This window comes from Herpailurus yagouaroundi, unplaced genomic scaffold (assembly GCF_014898765.1).
Source record: "Herpailurus yagouaroundi ecotype Mexico unplaced genomic scaffold, PumYag 197, whole genome shotgun sequence".
Taxonomy (NCBI): Eukaryota; Metazoa; Chordata; class Mammalia; order Carnivora; family Felidae; genus Herpailurus; species Herpailurus yagouaroundi.
The window spans coordinates 10638542-10658722 of NW_024412428.1; the positions used below are offsets into that span (position 1 = coordinate 10638542).

Below are 20181 nucleotides of genomic sequence, written 5' to 3' on the forward strand. Positions count from 1 at the left end.
AAGAAAAGGGGCTCAATGTGGCACTCTGAGCTACTCTTACGAGCTACTCCTCCTGGAGGAGGAGACTTTAAGGCGGTAAGATCAAACACAGAGGTAGGAAGAGAACAGAGGAGGCTGATGCCACAGAAGCCAAGTGAAACCAAAATGTCAAAAAAGGCAACTTGGCCAGCAGTGCCCAATGCTGCCGGGAGGCATGTTGGGGGAGGCTCAGAAGGTTCCATGGGGTTTGGGCCCTGGTAGTCACAATGCGCTTTTCCCGACAAGCTGGAAGGAAGCAGGTTGGAGAGTGAGTGGGATTAGGAAGAGTAGACTTCCCCAGCCTAGCTGACCAAGTGCAGCCAGGAATTCTCTGTCCCTTTGGTCACCTTTCAAATCAATGGGTTCTGAACAGCATTGTTCAAACAATAAGGGTTAAAAACTTTACATTAAACTCAATCCTAGCCAGACATCTGCCTGGGACTTTCTAGTATCTCCCATTATTCCTAAGTAGGAAAGAGTGTTCGGATCTCACTAGAGATGTTATGGCCTAGATGCAAGCAGTCTTCTGGCCTAGATGCAAGCAATCTATGGCCTAGATGCAAGCAGTCTAGATGCAAGAAAAACCCTGCTTTGAACAGGATGGGTGTGAAATAGTCCAATGAGAAGTCTCTCCCTTATCATGCACGAAGTAAGAGGGCCAGTGCCCTGGCTCTCCACCTTAGCAGGCATTGGTGGTATGCGAGAGGGCACTGGGTTCAGTCCAGCCAGTTCTCCCACCAGTGGAGACCTTGGGTGATTCCCTTTGGACTCAGGCTTGACTTTTCCATCTATATGATGAGTAAATTTGGCTTGATGACTTCCAAAACCCACCTCTACCAGGTCCACTGGACTTTGATTCTGTCTTCAAAGCTTCTTTTTGTCTTCCCTTCCCCTTACTTCCCATGCTTTGCCTCTCCTACACATACAGCTCCTGCAACCCCCAGGTCCATAGTCCACTGCTTGGAAAGGGCCCCATTTGCACCTGACATGGTCAGAGATGGTATTAGGGAAACAAGAAATGAAACACTGGGAACATGGGGAGTCATCTGGCTTACTTCCCCCTTGGCTTTTCATCTCCCTTTGCTGTCAGCTGACTCTCCCTCATGCTTCTCTTGGCCCAAATGGGATTTGTCCGAACAGATATCGGAAAGCCTAAAAAACTACTAACAGCTTCTGCATGGAGAAGATTAAAGCCCTGAAGGAACCAGGGTAAAGTCACTAATGTGCTCTGACTCCCTGCCATTGGTCAGAATGTTTGTTCATTCGTTCATTTACCCAAATGGCTGCTCATTTAAAAATTACATACCGAGTGCTATTATTGCTGTGCTGACCGCATTTACCCAGTATCCTAAGACACAAGGAGTAAAATGCTGAAGACAATAAAGATGGACTCTGCCCCAGTGGAGATGACAGTCCAAAGACGGAGAAAAGCATATTGACAAAAATTCACACCATCAATGTGTAACTGCATGTGATAAGTAAATACAAGTAAAAGTAGCTGGGAGAAATTTTAACAGTGGACCTGGAATTAGACAAGGTTGTCAAGGGAAGCCTTCTCTGAAGATGTGCTACTTGGGTGGATGGAAGAACAAGCAGGGTTTAGCTAGGGCAAGAGAATGGAGAAGAGCCCGTGGCCAGGTGGAACAGTACTCCTCACCCTGAGCTGGAGGAGGGCAAGGTGGCTAGAGAATTGGGAGAAAGGGGAGGCAGGGCTGACTGTGCAAGACCTGGGAAGCCAGGAGATTACCAGGTCATGAAAGCAAAGAGAAGTTTCAGGAAGGAGGTTGCAGTTCTGCAGCATCCAATTTGCAGAGGATTAAGGATTAAGGATTAAGAAGTGTCCACTGGCTCATTGGAGGCTGTTGGTCACCTTCGTAGGAGTGTGGCCACAGGAGACCGACCGGACCGGACTGAGGGGGAATGGAAGGAGGTAGCGTATAAGGGCAACTATGTTGAGACACAAGGCTATGATTGGGAAGTCAGGAAGCTAAGGTAGCCATTAGAAGGAATTGTGCAATAAAAGGAAGGTTTCTGTTTTGTTTATTTTTTGCTTTTCAGATGAGAGGTGTTGAACGAAAGATCTCAGAAAGGAAAAGGTTAAGATACAAGAGACCAAAGGAGTGAGGTCCTGGGAAAGGAGCAGAGATGGGGTCAGAAAAGTTGTTTCCTCCATCGTAATAGGGCAGGAAGGTGGTCTTGGGGATTTGGTGATAGAAAAATGGGAGAACTCACATCCACTGCCATCTAGGAAGCAGAGACGTCTCAGAGAATGGGATGGGAGGAGGGGAGCAGGACGGCTGTGGAGAAGAAGAAGCAAGGCTGCAGGGCAAGAGATCCCACCTGGGGAGGGGGCCTGTGCTCCCCAGACCTGCCCGAAGGGTTTTCTTTTCTGCTCATCACCTACCCCACTGATCCTTGTCAGCATTCCTACAAGTATGTAAAAAGAGTATTTTGATTTTGTTTCCTGCAGTTGCCCAGTGCCACATTACACCACTTCATGTAATTGTCTTTAAATCCTGAATATTCTGACATGGGAGCAGTACATTTTGCTCTGGTAATTTCTCCTCCCTATTTTATTTTTTTTAATGTTTATTTATTTATTTTGAGGGAGGGAGAGAGAGAGAGCAAGAGAGAGGGAGAGAGGGAGAGAGGGAAAGATCAAGATCGGTGGGTGGCAGGGGCACAGACAGAGGAGAGAGAGAATCCCAAGCAGGCTCCGCACTATCAGCACAGAGCCCAATATGGAGCTCCATCCCATGAACCATGAGATCATGACTTGAGCCGAAATCAAGAGTCAAATGCTCATCCGACTGAGCCACCCAGGTGCCCCCTCCCTATTTTATTTTTAATTAATTCCGTGATCCTTCCGTCCAAGTTCTTTCTTTTACCTTTTGACTTGCTTATAACCTTTGGCCTTCTCGTTTGAAAAGCACATGACTTTGTGCCTGTCTTTTCTTGTTTTTTGTAATTACATGTCACACTTCAGTCTGCTTTTCATTTAATTTTTACAGAATATGTTATGAGCCCACTTACATACAGATGGTATCTGTCTCTGTCTCTGTCTCTGTCTCTCTCTCTCTCTCTCTCTCTCTCCCCCCTCCATTGGGGCAACATTTGTGGCAATAACTAGAATATCTGCTAGATCTCTCCTTTCTTTCTGTCTCCCCATTCTGTCATGTACCTGGTACTCACCAGGTCCCTGCTGCTTTTGTCTCTTGGCCTTGTGTTGTGTTGTTTCCATTCTGTGTTCTATGCTTGCACCCTCCAGATCCATATCTCTTTGCTCCAGACACCCACAGTCTTTATGTTTCTTCCACTGACAATCTGAGGCAGGAGAGCTCCCTTGGAGACACGAATCCTCTTGTTTGGGGTTCATTGGTCCATAGGAAGTATCTTCAGAAACAAGGAAGGAAGAAGAAGGAAACTAGCATTGGGTGCATACCTTGTGCTATCTGACATGAACCCTCATCCTGCTGTAGGGCATGCTGATCCTGGTTTAAAGACAGGTAAATGAATCCCAGAGAGACTTCTTGAGAAATATTTCAGGACCAGGACTGAAACCATCCTCATTCCTTGCCCAAAGTTCAAAGTGGTTGGAGGTTATCGCTGTGCATCATTTGGACACTTGTGAAGTAGACACCCCAGTTGAAGGTGCCGGCCTTGACTTGCTTCAGATATTGATTGAACTACCTCTGACGTGAGGTGGCTGTTTTGGCAATCAGGCGTTTTTAGTCTTGGAGCCCAGACAGAAGGCACCTTGGCCACTAGGTGGAGATGTAGCAGCGCCACAAGTAGTCACCATGCAAATGGCAAGCAGACCTAATGACAAGCCTTCTAGAGCTAGGGCATTCGGACTTTCTTTTTTTCTTTCAATAATTTCTTGAAGTGACATCCACGTAACAAAATCAACCATGGTAAAGTGACATACAGGGGCATTTAATACATTCACAGTGTTGGACAACCACCTCTATCTACTTCTAAGACATTCTCTCACTCCACAGTAAAATCCCGAACCATTAAGCAGATGCTCCCCATTTCCTTCTTTCTGTACCCCCTGGCAGTAGTCAGTCTGCATTCTGTTGCTATAGATTTTCCTATTCTGGATATTTTTTATAAATCAAATCCTACAATATGCAACCTTCTATGTCAGGCTTCTTTCACTTAGCATGATGTTTTCAATGTATGTCCGTGTAGTGTGGATCAGTATTTCATTCCTTCTTATGGCTGAATATTCCATTGTGTGGCCCTACCACAATTTGTATATTTATTCATTCACCCATTGGTGGACTTTTTGGGCTGTCCCCACCTTTTGGTCACAGTGAATAGTGCCTCTATGAACACGGATGTACGTATATCTGTAACCCAAGAGTGGAATACGGGCTCGTGTGGTAATCTGTCTTTAATTTTTTGAGAAACTGTCCAACTTTTCCGTAGCAACTAAACTGTTTTACATTCCCATCAGCAACGTATAAATAAGATTTTCAAGCTTTTCTGACCGTGACTTACAATAAGATATATATTTTGTATCACAACCCAGCATTCACATATGTGTACATTTTCATTCATATAATGCATATGTCTTCATATACATGTATATGTATATTCATGTATTCATATACATGTATATATGTATTCATTATATATATATATATATATGACACAAGTTTTATGAAACTGTGCTCACCCCATATGATGAACACTGATGTGTTCCTTCTGGTTCTATTAGAAAAGTATGCTGGTTTGATCCACCAAATGAGTTCCATGCCTCAAAGCAAAGTGAAATCTTAAAGATTAAATTAGCTATTAAGATCAGAATACTATTGGGGCACCTGGGTGGCCCAGTCAGTTGAGTGTCCAACTCTTTTTTTTTTTTAACTTTTTTTTAATGTTTATTTATTTATTTTTGAGAGAGAGAGAGAGAGCAGGGGAGGGACAGAGAGAGAGGGAGACAGAATCCCAGGCAGGCTCCATGCTGTCAGCACAGAGCCCGACGTGGGGCTCGAACTCATGAACGATGAGATCATGACCTGAGCCGAAACCAAGAGTTGGACGCTTAACCAACTGAGCCACCCAGGCGCCCCGAGTGTCCAACTCTTGATTTCGGCTCAGGTCATGATCCCAGGGTTGTGGGATGAGCCTCCATTGGGCTCTGCACTGAGCATGGAGCTGCTTGGGGTTCTCTCTCTCTCTTCTCTCTCTCTCTCTCTCTCTCTCTCTCTCTCTCTCTCTCTCTCGCCCTCTGCCCCTCTCTCCCATTCATGCACTCTCTCTCTTTATCTCTCTCTCAAAAGAAAATCAGAGTACTTTTTTAAGTGTATGTAATAACATAACTTACCTCCTTTCCATTTGGATAGTAAAAGAATTTAGGATATCATTGATCAACTTATCAATACATATAAGCTTTGGAGAGGAGACATTATTGAACCTGTGAGGATGATATTTTCCATATTCTCAAGCATGCAATTTAGATCACACACAAATGTGAGTTATATTGCAGGTACTTGTCAGAGTGTGAGGATTGTAATTAGCTAGTATTCTTTTTAAAAAAAATATTGTTTTAAGTTGATTTCTTTATTTTGAGAGAGAGAGCACAAGAAGACAAGGGACAGAGAGAGAGAGAGAGAGAGAGAGAGAGAGAGAGAGAGGAGAGAGAGAATTTCAAGCAGGCTCCATGCTCAATGCAGAGCCCGGTGCGATCTCACCACCATGAGATCATGAACTGAGCAGATATTAAGAGTCAGACACTTAACTGACTAAGCCAGCCAGCTGCCCCATGTAATTAGCTGGTGTTCTAGAGCCCAGCAACAAATTATTTGGTGAGTATTGCACCCGTAGCTTCTGGGAAAATCTTTGTGATACATGTTACCATTTATTGAATGCCCAGTTGAGTAGAATAAGATACTGGAGAGCATGGTGGGGATGGCAGAAAGAGTAAGAGAAAGGAAAGAAGTAGAATCAAGAAAATGGGGAGAAAAAGCATGAGAAGCTTCTCAAATTTGCAGCAATTATTTATGACCATCTTCAAGAATCACCTGAAACTGAGCTCTTCTGGAAGGAGTGGTGCATGGGAAGAATAAAGATGAATGGTTAGAGTGCATGCTTTCGAGCAGATCCACAGGTAGGATTGTGGGGATCCAAGGGCTAAGAGGGCAAAAAAATTACATTTTGCTTCTCATTAACCTCTACCTGAAATTTACTATTTTCTTCAAGTACAAATATAGGCAACAAAAATAGTATTAGTGGTACCTTTGACTTCACTACCAATTGAACTCACAGATTTTTTCTGTTACGCTACAGTTGCTTTAGTTAGATTTCAATATTGGTTATGTTTTTATTTTATTTAAAGATTATTATAATTATTAGGCTTATCTCTAGGTTATGTTAGGTGTTATTAAAGAAATGCATTATCTTTTTTTTGCTTTTTTTAATTTATTTTTTATTTTTTTATTTCTGTTTTCTTGTTTTTTTATTTTTTATTTTTTTAAATATGAAATTTATTGTCAAATTGGTTTCCATACAACACCCAGTGCTCATCCCAACAGGTGCCCTCCTCCATGCCCATCACCCACTTTCCCCTCCCTCCCACCCCACATCAACCCTCAGTTTGTTCTCAGTTTTTTAAGAATCTCTTCTGCTTTGGCTCTCTCCCTCTCTAACCTTTTTTTTTTTTTCTTCCCCTCCTCCATGGACGTCTGTTAAGTTTCTCAGGATCCACATAAGAGTGAAAACATATGGTATCTGTCTAAGAAATGCATTATCTACAATACCACAGTTTTGTGGTTTTTAAGGTAATTTGGTAACTGTATTTCAAAATAACTGGTTTCCATTGTAATCTCATGGATTTTTTCTCATTTACATTTCTCTCATTTACAACCCATTGGCCCTGCTGGATGACCAAAAGGGTCTAAAAATAGTTGAGAACCCCCTAGAGTGGCACTGTCCACTAAAGGACCCACTAGCCATGTGTAGCTATTGAGCCCATGGAATGTGGTTGTCCAAATTGAAATATGCTGTAAAATATACACCAGATTTCAAATATTTAATGAAAAAAAAATTAAGTGTCCCACTAATAATTATATATGCACACATACATATATTACATACTAAAATGATCATATTTGGGGTATATTTGGCTAAATAGAGTATATTAAATTTAATCTCATCTGTTTTGTTATTACAAATGTACATACTAGAAAATTTTAAATTGCATATGTGGCTTGTGTTATACTTCTGTTGGACATGACTAGCATCAGATCTGAGTTCCGATCTTGGCTCTATCACATAACCAGCAATTATCTTCATTATTGTTGTCATCACTCTGCCGTGTCCCAGCTATTGGATCCCCATAAATTTCAGTGTCCTCATCTGTATGTGTAGATATAATGCCAAAGGAGAGAGTATTACTATGTTCATTCCAGATTTAGCCTTCTTGCTAATCCGTGTCTTACTATCAGAGATATCCCGAAATCGTATCCAAAAGTCTAAAAGAAGGCCCATGTCCACGTCTCCTTCCCTTACTCTCCTGCTGCGCATTGCTGTAATGAACACAAAATTTAAATTATATACGTGAAAGTGATATATAAAGATGAGGGTATAACAATTTATAGACCAAGTGAATTTAAGAAAAAATTACAAAGGATATAAGAAAAAGTTCTCTTGAAGAGCAAAGAAGCTGGAAAATAAAATTGGAGGTAGGGTGGAGTAGCAGGCAGACTACCGTTGCCACCCATCCTGTATTTATCCAGAAGGACCTAAGTGGCATTTGGATAAGGCACAAGAAAACCACCGGCACATTCCTGGAGTTTGCAAATGGCCACTTAAAGAGCAGGACAACGCTGGTATGTCCTTAACCCAAAGCTAGAGTCTAGCCTGCTTCCACAATAGCTAGAAGGTGGCTTGTGTGTTTCTTTAAGAGGGAAGAGCTGAGAGGAGACCTCCTGCCCCTTTGTGTGATCCTTACACTTCCGGAACCCTGAGCATCATAAAATGGGCACCCTGGGAATAAAGAACCCTTTCATCTACAGAATCTCCTTTGAGGTCATGAAACAACCTTCCTTCTGTAGATAGCAGATCACACAGTGTCACCTGTACCCTTGTAAATGAGAAGGGAATCGCTCAGACACCAGAGTGGATCACTGTGGCCAGTACTTGGTGGCGTGAGGGCTGACAGGAGCTTGGGTTTCTCTGTAACTAACACTGTGAGGATCAGAATCCTGACCCTCCACCTCTATTTCCCTGGGCTTCTCAGAGTGACCTCACCCACCATGACCATCTGCAAAGATCATTATTCTTTCTCTGGCTTCTTAGCTGAGCCGTGCATTTGGAACTGCTCTCACCACCGGCTTGTTAAACTGTCCCCTCCCATCATTCAGGCAGTTTCTCCTAGCCCCACCCTCCCACACAAAGCTCTGCCTGTCTGGTCAAAATAGGGTGGTGATTTCCCCACCCTTTCTGAAAACATGCCTTGCAAGACTTTCTCTATCCTTCAAAATTTACTTGTGCCGTCAGTTACATTTTCTACCACATTCGAACTGTGCTTATGGGTGGAGAAGGTAATGGATGTGTTTCTCCACTTCAGCGTTGCTGGGCTCAGACCACACTCCTCGAAATGCCGGATCAGGGGGTCTGAACCACGTAGCACCAGGAACAGATGGTCATTTTGAGGGTTTAATCAGCGATGCTCCATGAGGTAGATCCTTCTTTTTAAAGCTTTTGTTTCAGAGGAAGGGCTGTTCTACGTATCTTTAATTTCTTAGCTGAACGCTTCATCTCCGTGACAATGACCTGGTTTTCAGCTACGGATTATCCCTGGTTTCCAGGACTTGGACAGTTGTAGAGTGTGCATCTGTTTTCCTCTAAGCGGAACAAAGCACTCTGATACTGCCTTATTAACTTCACAGGACCCCTCGATCATTTTCACACCGGTTTATCTCTTTCTGATTGCCAATTTTTTGTTTGTTTGTTTTGGTTCTCAGCTTCTCCTCCTAGTCAGCCAGGATGTGCTGTGTATGGGATACTTTTGGTACTAGCTTTATCAAAACAGAATTGATAAGGTGAATCTGTTGCCCAAAAGTTCAAATAACGTATGCCAAAGACTGACATCCCATAATTTATTATGCAGTGTTCTTTCTCTGAGCCAGGGTCTCTCCCAATAATATGGAAAATCAAAGGCTGGCTTGCCCTGGGAGATGAGACAGTCTGGTGACAAGAAGCAGCTTTCCTCATGTAGTAGAAAGTAACTTGTCCAAGGTCATGGTAGCAGGGTCCGAACAAGGAGGAAAATCGTTTCCTGACTCTCATTCCATCAAAGTTTGTCCGTAGGTAACTGCAAACACGTGATCATACCTGAAGGAAAGAAAAAAATGTTCAGTATGTGTAAAGTTCAAGTAGCAAGTGTATAAAAAACTAATCAAAATTTCCAATTTTTCCCGATTCCCTTGACTTTAAAATTCTAGATTTCAATAACTATATATTAAATGGTACCTCTGAGGGAAAGTTGACCTGCCCCTTAGGACTTAAAATCCAGTGTTTATTTTTATGTATGAAATTGGGAACATTAGTGGGAATATTAGTTCTTACCCTAAAAGGTACTTCATTTTTAATCAATAAATGAAAATGGCTTACCACAGGCAAAATGTTTAAATGCAACCATAAGAATGCACCTCTTTTGTTTGTTGTCATTTTTATAGAGAAAAAAACTATTATCTTAGTTCATTAAGTTGTAACCAGTGTTTGGGAAGTGTGGTGATTGTTTTTTATTCTAAGTATTTTTTTTTTAATGTTTATTTTTGAGAGAGAGAGACAGAGAGAGACAGAGTGTGAGAAGGGGAGGGACAGAGAGAGAGGGAAACATAGAATCCAAAGCAGGCTCCAGGCTCTGAGCTGCCAGCCCAGAGCCCGACGCGGGGCTCGAACACACAAGCTGCGAGATCATGACCTGAGCCGAAGTTGGACGCTTAACCGACTGAGCCACCCAGGCACCCCTGTTTTTTATTCTGAGTGTTATAAATCTGTGCATTTTTGGTTAATAATGACATGCAAAACAAACGCCATGTACTTGCTTCTTCAGAAAGGACATAATTTAAAATCGTATATTGCTGGCTCCTGTTGTAGCTGGTGATATTGCATCTGTTTGTATCTCTGTATAAAAAAGTTCTCTGGTTGCTGGTGGTATTCAAAAATAGGGTAGGAAGGTTATCGGTACTGTTGGGTGCTTTGACAATAAAAGCAGTAGAAATAACCCATATTTTCTCTTTCCGTAAAATATTATCTGTAAATACAATATTAAATACTACTTGTGCCTTGCAGAAATTGAGGTCAAATCTTGATATGTACAAAATACGTATGAACCACATCTCCTGGTTTGGCTCTAGGTTAAAACTATCCAAATAGGCCCTACCTTGAGAGAGGCCCTATCTGAGAGAGGTTAACCAGAAGAGTAAATTAGGTAATTTTTGAGCCTCTACTAAGGTAACCAGAACCCCCACCCAGCTTTACCCTGGCCACCGAAAGTTAGAAGCACTAAAATATTAAATAAACCTTTTTCTGTATGTGTACAAGTTTAGGCTTCCTTCACTTCGGCAGAACTTCGGCCTTACCCTCGTAGGCAGCAGGGGTGCTGGAGACAGGAGCCCTCCGCCATGAACAGGGTCTCTCTCCGCCTTTCCCTAACCTGACTGTGGAGTTAGAGGGACATCTCGTGCTGGGTATTCTGGGTTCATTGCTGGCTATAGACCTGCTATTTACCAGTTGTCCTCTGGCTCTGTGCTCATTTAATTCTCACAACAGACCCATGAGATAAAACCCTATTTTGGAGATGAAGAAACTGAGACTGGGAGATGTTCAGCAGCTTTGCAAGCAACTCTACCTGCACGGGAGAGTAGGGCCTTGGCTCTGGCATACTATGCTGTGTATTAATATCTAATTGATATCCTTGGGATATTTGCTCTTGAAGTCACCATTCACTTGTCTGGAGCAGTGTTGAGAGAGAGGACTGAGCTTTATCTCACCAGTTACGAAGATGCTGGGGGGTAGAGACCTGAGTTAACTGACACCCTAGTCCCAAGTCATTCTAATGATGTCTCAGCACCACTTTTAGAGAGGTTACTTGCAGGTGCTTAGCAGGTGTGGCCCTTGGCTTGGGTTTGTCCATACAGGTCCTTTGAAATACAGCCTAGCAGTGTCTCAACATCAAGTTGAGCTCAAGTAATGTGAATCCCCCTACCCTATTCTAGACTTGTTACACACCCTGGGTGACAACGGGCTCATGGAGAGGGACTTCCCTGCACAGAGCAGCAAGGGAATGGACTTCAGGCTTGACCCTGCTCTCTGCTGCCATTTCTCCATGCCATCTGATGCCTTTTACTGCTTCAGTCCTTCAAGGGCTTCCCATTAGCTAGACTGACTTTCAATTCCTTTGTCATGGCCCACAGTTCCTTATAAAACTCCTTTGCAGAGGAGGTAAGTAGGGAAGAAAAACGGGTTCTGCTGCTAATTTTTAGTGGAGACAGTTTTAGGAGATACGATTTTCCTTGTTTACGTGTGTGCAACAACAAGCTGTGCTCTAATGAAGTTCTGGTACATTCAGAACATTTAAATGTATTTCAATTCATTTGGAAAAAATTATTTGTACTGACTAGTAATGGAGTAAGCATCTTCAAAATCTGCAGAATCTATTTTTGTGAAGACTTGTGTATGTGGGTTGGATTTTTTAAGGGAATGCTTCTTGAGTTTTCTGTTTACAAAATGAACATTGTGTGGCATCGCTTCATAGTTTTTTTCTCTGCTATGTTTCAGCACGAGATAGATGGGCACAAATTATGCATCGAAAATATATCGAAAAAGTTTCTGATCTATCTTGGTGCTTTCTTCACCTCCAAAAGGCCTCATCCTGCTTAAAGAGAAACAAAAGGCCTTTCTCCATAATTGCCACCATTGATCTCAAGTGATGCTTAATTTGATTTGGAACCGTTCTTATTAAGAAACAATACTTAATAGGAGGAATATAATATTCTTAATGCTTCCGTGGAATTTTAAACTAAGCAAAAATTGATAAAGCAATTTTCCTTACATCTAGTGATTTTTCCTTTGTTTCCTCAGGATGCGAGGAAAACATTTCTCTTCTGCCTAATACATTCCATGCATGAATGTACCTGTCACTCTGACAATAATTACACATGTGTGCCCACGTGCAGCCAGCCACAGGGAAAGGGGGCGGATTCCAGCCCTCACCCAATCAACTCAGTCCGACTTTTTAAGACCACTCCGAGATGGCTCTTGACGTTGGCAAGCATCCAGATTGTTTGCCTAGCTTTGTTGTCGCATTTTTTTGAACACCACACATTTTAATCTCAACAACAAAAAAATTGTCGAAAATGCCAGGAAAGAGAAAATTAAATACGAGTCAAAACACAAACCGGTTGCACTTCTGTTGCACATTTTTTCCCCACAGCCACCAGCTAGCACTAGGCATGCATGTCACGTCTGTTCATTCAGTGACTCACTCTATGTGTTCTTTGCATGAGAACTTAGCGTGTGCTGGGCTGTGACAGATACACAAATGAGAGACACATGGCTCTTCTGGAGGGAGGGAAGAGAGAGTAGGGAATGCCACGGACAGTGCTTTACAATCCACGCACCCTTTACCGCCTGCCTTTGCCCCCACCCTGCCGCTCAGCAACCTAGGACACAGGTGACCAACTGGCCTCTGCCTTCTTGAAATGCTCTTGTTTTCTTAGTCCCTACAGCGCCACCCCAGGCTACCACGAGTCTGTTAGTTTATACTGATCACAATTAAGCCCCCCTTCCTGTGCATTGAGTATTGGGCAGATGTGTGGCACACATCAGGGTGGACACAGCCCATTTCTACCTCTTTACAGCTTGGAGAGTGGATTTCAGACTAGATTGCCACCCTCAGTGGCCCCAGCCCCACCCCAGGTCAGGCATCCTGATACAGACCAAGAGTCAAATTAATGCGAAAGATAATAGCATTCTTCTCTAGGTTTCTTTGGGACGGGGCAAAGCCCCAGGGAATAATTCGTTCCCCAGGCTAGAGCCTGACAGCAAGGCAGTAAGCAGTCTTGGAGAGCCAATGGGGCCTGGACCTAAAGCATTCCAATTATGCGGTGTTAACGAGGGTCTTAGCATATCTTCCTGAAGTTTGGAAAAGGAGTAGGTAACTATGATTCTTGGCTTGCTTATGATAAAATAAATTAAAAAAAAAAAAAGTGACTGGTTCTAAAATTTGTTAGACCTAAATTTTGCCAGCTTTATGACCTTGACCTTATTCTCTCTTTTTGCCTCCATTTTCTCATCTATGAAATGGGGCTATTAATAGTTCTTCATAGGTTGAGGGTGACGATTAGATATGATAAAATATGTATTTTGAAACACAATAGTAATGCTGAATAAATGTAGATGGTGCTATTATCATGTCTCCGGTCACCTTCTGACTCTTTTTCCCCACTCTTGGACCTACTTCGTGAGGCCTTTCAGCTTCCCTGTATTACTGTTACTTTTCTCTGAGCCTCCAACACCTGTGCCTAATTCCTTGCTTTAAGATTCATTACATGTCCTCCTAATGTTATTAAGGAAAGATCCCTTGTCCCTCTTAAATGACGTCTGAAATCTCATAACAAGCCAGGGACAAACTCAGATTTTATTTTGTATTTTATTTATTTATTTAAAAAAAAATTTTTTTTTCAACGTTTATTTATTTTTGGGACAGAGAGAGACAGAGCATGAACGGGGGAGGGGCAGAGAGAGAGGGAGACACAGAATCGGAAACAGGCTCCAGGCTCCGAGCCATCAGCCCAGAGCCTGACGCGGGGCTCGAACTCACGGACCGCGAGATCGTGACCTGGCTGAAGTCGGACGCTTAACCGACTGCGCCACCAGGCGCCCCTTTATTTTGTATTTTAGGTCCCTCTGTCCAGGTGCCTGTTCTGACTACATTTTTTTTTTTTATAAGCATCCCCACCCCCGCCAGAGAGGAGACAAAAGGGTAAATGTTTTATCCCAGCTTGCAGCAGGTGTCATTCTATTTGATTTGTAGGGCTTTCAACAACACAAAAGGCCTTTTCTGTTCTTTTACAATATATGCTCTCTTTAAAGGTACTCAAATGAGGAAAAACACGCATGAGCAAGATTTCAGGTTCTAACGGACAGAAAGTGAGCTCTTAGTTACTGGTTCGCTCTTCACAGGGAAAACGAGATGCCATTAAAAACATTCTTTTCTTAATACCACCTAGAAATTTAGGATAGTTTCCTCTCAAAATATACATGAGTGGCATTCTCAGCAAATTAGTGTGTTTAGAGTAGGACTGAAATCTTTGAAAAGCCAGGTAAGGTCTATTTGATAAAGTCAACCAAGAGAATCTGTGTAGGCTTGAGTAACAATAGTTAATAGCCTGCTTACTTACTGCAGCTATTTGAAGTGTCTCCAACTTGCTAGCCCCCAACTGTTACCATTGGTGTTCAAAAGCAATATACCTTCTAAGTCCCAGCAGTGGTACAAACATGTGCTTAACTTAAAAAAGGTCTATGCTGGCGTCCCTAAGTGTTCCTAATAAATATCAGTATAGCTAGAGCTTAATTGTTTACTATACGCTAGATGTTATGCTGAGCACTTTATTCATAATGTCATTTAATCTTTCCAACAATTGGATGAGGTAGGTACCACTATTATTCCCATTTTCCAGGTGAGGAAACTAAGTCTTAGTGAGATTAATAACTTGCCTTAGGTCTCCTAGCTAGTACAGTCTGGGGCCAGGTGGGAATCTGGGGCCTGTCTTGAGAGACTTTGTGTTCATGAACTCCAAGGCACCATGTAGTCTCCCTGTTCATTCGTTGCCATGGGGGGGCCTCAGAAAAGTGGGTATGGATATTAATTTTTGTTTTTTAATATGAGAGCTGTTTTGAGGTAAAAATCTTTAGGTCCTGTTTCACTTGGAATCCATACAAAGTACAGGTGATAAAATTAGCCTATCAACTCTAGTGTGCTTCTAAATGAAAAATAAGTCCTTCTGATAAGAAATTTCACGAGAATAAAACACTGACTGGAGCTGGAGATCTTGGTGGCTGAGGGCTAGCCTTTTGTATAAGTGTAAGGAGTTTGAAAAGTGTATATTGATGGTGTCTTGGGGCATTTCAGGACATAGTAATTCTTAGTCTTAAAAGTATTTTGTGCTCTTGCCTTTCCATTTCTCTAAAGAACTGTTAGTCTAAAAAGTCCTATTTGTGTGTTGACTTGAGGGGAGTTGCCCAACATTTTTATGTTCAATGATTATTAATATGGCCTATTAATTCCTTTGGAAAATATTAATATGAAATGTACTGGAAAAAAAGAAGTAGTCCATGGTTTGTGAGACTGTTGGCCAAATCCCACCTACCGAAATGCAGCCTGTCAAAATTATAATGCTCTTACTTAATCCCCTAGTCAAGCCAAATGGTAACATGAAATAAAGCTAACCGAAATCAGGACACCTGATATCAAGACTTCATGAACTAAAAAGGCATTGTACAGCAAGGAATCTAATGCTTTTGCTTCTTATCCTTTTAATACAAATAAATAAGCTTTATTGGGCTTGGTGATTCTTAGAAATGATAGGTTTGAGAAATGGATCCGTGCTGGAGCCTAACGTTCCGCAAACAAGCCCACTAAGCATCCCCTTCAGATGCACACGTTGGGGGGGGTGGAGTGCCTCTCGAAGGCACAAGCTTTTCTGGGAGGGGGAAACACAAAGTGCAGCTTCCACTGTGCCCACGAAAGAAGGGGAAGAGAAAGCCCAGGCAAATGTCCTGTTGTTACCCAGCTTTCCTACTGCAACAAGGCTGACAGATGGGGCTTTTAAAAAAAACGTCACTGCAACCAGATCCAGGGGTGCAGCTCTTCTTGCTGCAGCGCGATGCAGTTGTGTATATTTCAGGGACAGACACAAGGGGAAGTAGCAGCCAGTGCTCATGCGGGCTGCTCCCTGGAAGCATTTCTGAAGAGAGAGGAGCCACAGGAGCTGGGAAATTCCTCCTCCTGCTGAATCCGGGGCTGAGTGGTGGCTCAGGTTGAGACCGTGGGCAGGGGCAGGGGGCGGCGCTCCCAGCCCATCCCTCAGCCCTGCCGAGAGCTGTGAGGGCCGTGGCTGCCTGCACAGTGTCAGGGAGGCCAGCCAAGAAACCCTCCCTCCCAGGGGAAAACGGATCGCAGTTCAGGTGGGGACTTCCTCGGTAGCGTACCTGGCTGGAGCAGAGCATGTGGGCGGCCGGCGGCAGGCGGCTCTGGTTATGGCAGCCCCGAAATGAAAGCAGCGCCCGCCGCCCCCTCTGAGAGCTGCAGACAGATCAGCACCCAGCAAATAAGAAGCAAGTCCTAGACCCCGAGGAGGAGGAGGAGGAGGAGGAGGAGGAGGAGGAGGAGGAGGAGGAGCGGCCGCCGAGCATCTCTCTCCCGCTCCTCCGTGTCCTTTAAATGAGGACTCCCTGCCAGTCCCGGAGGTAGATCTGCAGAGGCTTCCTCTCCGCTGCTGACCCCCGCTTACATCACTAACCTGTGACAGGCACATCTCCACGCCTGGTACCTGCTCCTCCAGCGGCTCCCAGTCCAGTCCCAGGAGCCTCTTTGTATACCGCCGACATGGCCAGCCAGCAGGATTCCGGCTTCTTTGAGATCAGTATCAAATATTTACTGAAATCCTGGAGTAATAGTGAGTAATTAGAAAATAACCTTTGTTTGTTTGTTTGTTTGCTGGATGTTGCATAAGGTTCGAGAAATAAAATCTCAACTGGAGGCATATGCTTGGGTGCCAAGGAAGTTTTTTTGGTTCCATCTGCTATGAAAATCAAAATGTCAGAGACTGAACTAGCTTTCCTTAAGTGCAAAGGCTGCAGTGGAATCACAGTAGATTTTGTTTGATTAAATTTTCAAGTGAGATGGCCCTTCAGACTGTCAGAGCACAGGATGCATTTTCTGCCTTAATGTTTATTTGATCAGGCTTTATCTAAGTATTTTGTGAAGTGTGGTTTAATCAAAGGGGTGTGGCAGGGTTTCAGAGTACTTCATAATTGTTTTATTAGGGTATTGTCTAAAGAAAAAAAGTATTTAACAGTCTAAAACCTAAGTCTCATCTCTTTTGCACTAGAGGCATTTGCAGGTTTATGTATCTCTCCCTTGTCTGTGTGGATGATGTTCAGAATGCTATCTAATGTTTGGATTTATAAAATCCTGTTGTGTTATAGTCCAAACTCATAACATGCTTTCCTGAAATATAAACAAGTGAGGTTCTGACCCTGATCATTTATTGGGATATCAGAATGTTATGGCTTCTGAAGTTCCATTACTGACCTACTTAATAATTTTAGCAATAACACATTTCAAAAAGACAACCTCTAAGGCATCATGGGTCTGAAATCAGAATTAAAATGAGGCCTTCAGGTGATCAGTGATGCCTTGTGTTTTTTGAATAGTTGAAAAACAAAGTCTTCTCTATTTCACCAACAGCCTTTGTGCTTGCTTTGGATAAAAGGCCGGCAGGTATTACAGATCCTTAACTGTTTGAAATTTTAAAAAAATTTTCCAGGAAAAATTTTGATGCTGTATTACGTGCATACTAATTAGCCTACCTGTGCTCAAAGAGCTGGTGATTAATTATCTCCTACACAGACGACCTGTGGCCAAGATTGTTCTTATGTAAACAAAACCTGGGCAGAGGAACCTCTGCCATAATTGCTCTAAGGAAAGAGCCAAAGTACCTTCAGCCTTAAGGTATTCAGGGATATGCATCTCTCAATGATCTCCATAGAAACCATTTTTTCCCCAGGTCATTTTGCACCACTGTATACACTATGGGGCTCGTCTAAAGCTGTTTTTCTACAAGTGGGAAGCCATTTGGGAGCCTTGCTGTCACCCAAATAGCATTCCTTTATTTGTTAGAGTCATAATTCATTTGTCTTGGGTCCATTATTTGTGTAATACTTCACACTCAAGGATGAGTCTGCCTTTGTCTATCCACCCTTTGATTAATGAAAAGGGTTTGACACACAGGGTTCTTGATGGAGCAGTTTTCCGATAACTGGAAAGACTTACTGTGAGTTTGACTTCGGTATGTGGTTTTGAATCATCATTTTGAGTACACCAAGGCCATATTATGTTCTCCTATCATTTTTTGTCATTGTCTCATTAGGTAGAAAATTATGTTGTGACAATACTGAGGCCAGTGCGATTTCTTTTAAAACCTTTCTCCCTTGTCAATTTTCAAATGACTCTAGACAAAGTGTATATTCTCTCTACCTTTCCTAAACTCCCCCCCCACCACCACCACCACCCCACACCAGACACACACACACTTACTCCCTCACATCAGGAAATGGTTCAAAATGACTGTTCATGTCTACTTTGAGAGCATCTGGGACACAGTTCTGAATTCTTTCAATTCATTCAGCAAATATTTATTCCACACCTACTATGCCAGGCTATGGGGCTGCAAAGGTGAATGAGACACCCTACCTGCCCTCTGTCCTAATTTCTTTATCACAGAAGAGTGAACTTGGTGATTCTCTTGTGTTTCTTTGGAAGTCAGAATGCTTTTCAGTCCTTTCTTGAAAGAGGAAGAGGAAATACACTTTTTGCTTAGTCTTCTTTGAGCTTGTTGCAACACTAACCTGCTTTTAACCTAGCTTAGCTCTCAGTTTTGCATATTTTCGGTAGCAAAGAGAGAAGAGAGTTTGTCTGTCCATAGGAAAAAGTAGCCTTAGGGTTTTGGCCTGCTCAGTGTAACCTGGCTGAGAGGATGCATCACAGAGCAAGCAATTCCTCAGCCAGCATCATAGGTTTTCGAGGCCAGGATGCCCGCCCACATACCTGAGTGGAGAATCAGGCTCCTAATTATATAGCAGTGCTTATTTATAAAAGTACAACAATTAAAAAGCAATAAAACAAACTGTGTGACTATGGCCGACTGCTTTGCAAGGTGGTAGGTAGTAAGAGGAAAGATGATTCTGTGAGCATGCCCATTAAGATTTCCATTCTTTTTTTTTTTTTTTAAGGGCACATTGTGGGGGAAATGTAATTTCGTGTATGTCTGTCTCCTCTGAAGAATTAACAAGTCAATTAAATCAGTCATTGCCTGGTGAGATGTATTAGCTTTTTATTCACTGTTCATTTTGACACCCTTCTTCATTGGCATGCCCACTCTGTCAGGCTGTCCTTTCATTTTAATGGAGTTGGGAATTAAAAATGGCCTTGATGTCTGGAAAGAAAATGTCCTTTGTAGACCTCACCCTGAGGCTCTCCTTAGCTGCTTGGACACCGCCCACCACTGAAGTCCTACGTCTTCTTCCCCAGTCATATCCAGACTTTCCCCCAACCATTCAGTGATTCTCACAACTGTTCTCCTTAGTGTTCATGGCCATAGCCTCCACAGGCCTTTCTCAGTTTCGTCTGGAACGCTCTAGTGGTCTCCTAACAGGCCCCCTGACGTAGAGCTGCCTAGGGATGCTTCTGCCAGCATTTCAAAGACCATGCCACAGATCCCTCTTACCCGTGAGCATGTAACTGCCATTCAAGACTCTCTTTGAGCTCCTCATCCATCCTTTCAGATTGTTTTTCTTCCCCAGCCAGATTTAATCTGCTCCCCCTTGTCTGCATTTTACCACCTTGCTCTCCACTCCATGCCGGTACGCACGCTGGCCTCCTAATCTGGCATGCCCTCACCTAGAGCACACAAGTTGCAGGACCAGATAGGCTTGGTTCTGGTCTCTTATCTCCTGCACTTGGCGTGGCCTTGGACAATTTGTTAACTCCTCTCTGCTTCATTTTTCCCATCTGTAAAACGGAAGCAGAAATAATGGATACCTCACAGAAGTAAAAGAGGTGTTTAAGAATTAAAGCACTTAGAACAAGATCTAGCACATCTAAACAATCAATGTTAAAATAATATTAATGTATTCCAATGCTCCTCTCACTTCTAAACCCACTTAAAATCAGACTCAGATCCCTTTTCCCCCTAGTATTGACACCATTTATGGATTATTCTATGTGTAGTCAACACTTGCTACACCCCTAGAGAGGGGAATTGTGTGACTGTGCCAAAAATAGTTGCTTGCCGGGGCACCTGGGTGGCGCAGTCGGTTCAGCGTCCGACTTCAGCCAGGTCACGATCTCGCGGTCCGTGA

The 20181-nt window shown here is 43.0% G+C and overlaps 1 protein-coding gene and 1 long non-coding RNA gene across 8 annotated transcripts in view; one reads left to right on the top strand and one right to left on the bottom strand.

The window, feature by feature from the left end:
- Positions 1 to 20181, top strand: part of FRY (FRY microtubule binding protein) — a 447912-nt gene that overhangs the window by 168917 nt on the left and 258814 nt on the right. For 2 of the 7 annotated variants that reach the window (XM_040448146.1, XM_040448148.1), the window contains exon 1: positions 16475 to 16715. The exons of the other annotated variants lie outside the window; for them this stretch is intronic. In XM_040448146.1, coding sequence (XP_040304080.1) covers positions 16646 to 16715 — 70 coding nt within the window. In that variant the 5' untranslated portion in view covers positions 16475 to 16645. Of the gene's footprint in view, positions 1 to 16474; positions 16716 to 20181 lie in introns of those variants that run through there. 7 annotated transcript variants of the gene reach the window in all.
- LOC121012826 (uncharacterized) lies at positions 8824 to 16355 on the bottom strand. The gene is made up of 2 exons (XR_005782340.1): positions 16249 to 16355; positions 8824 to 9363 (listed from the first exon to the last, which is right to left on the bottom strand). It is a non-coding gene; the product is annotated as an uncharacterized LOC121012826 (long non-coding RNA).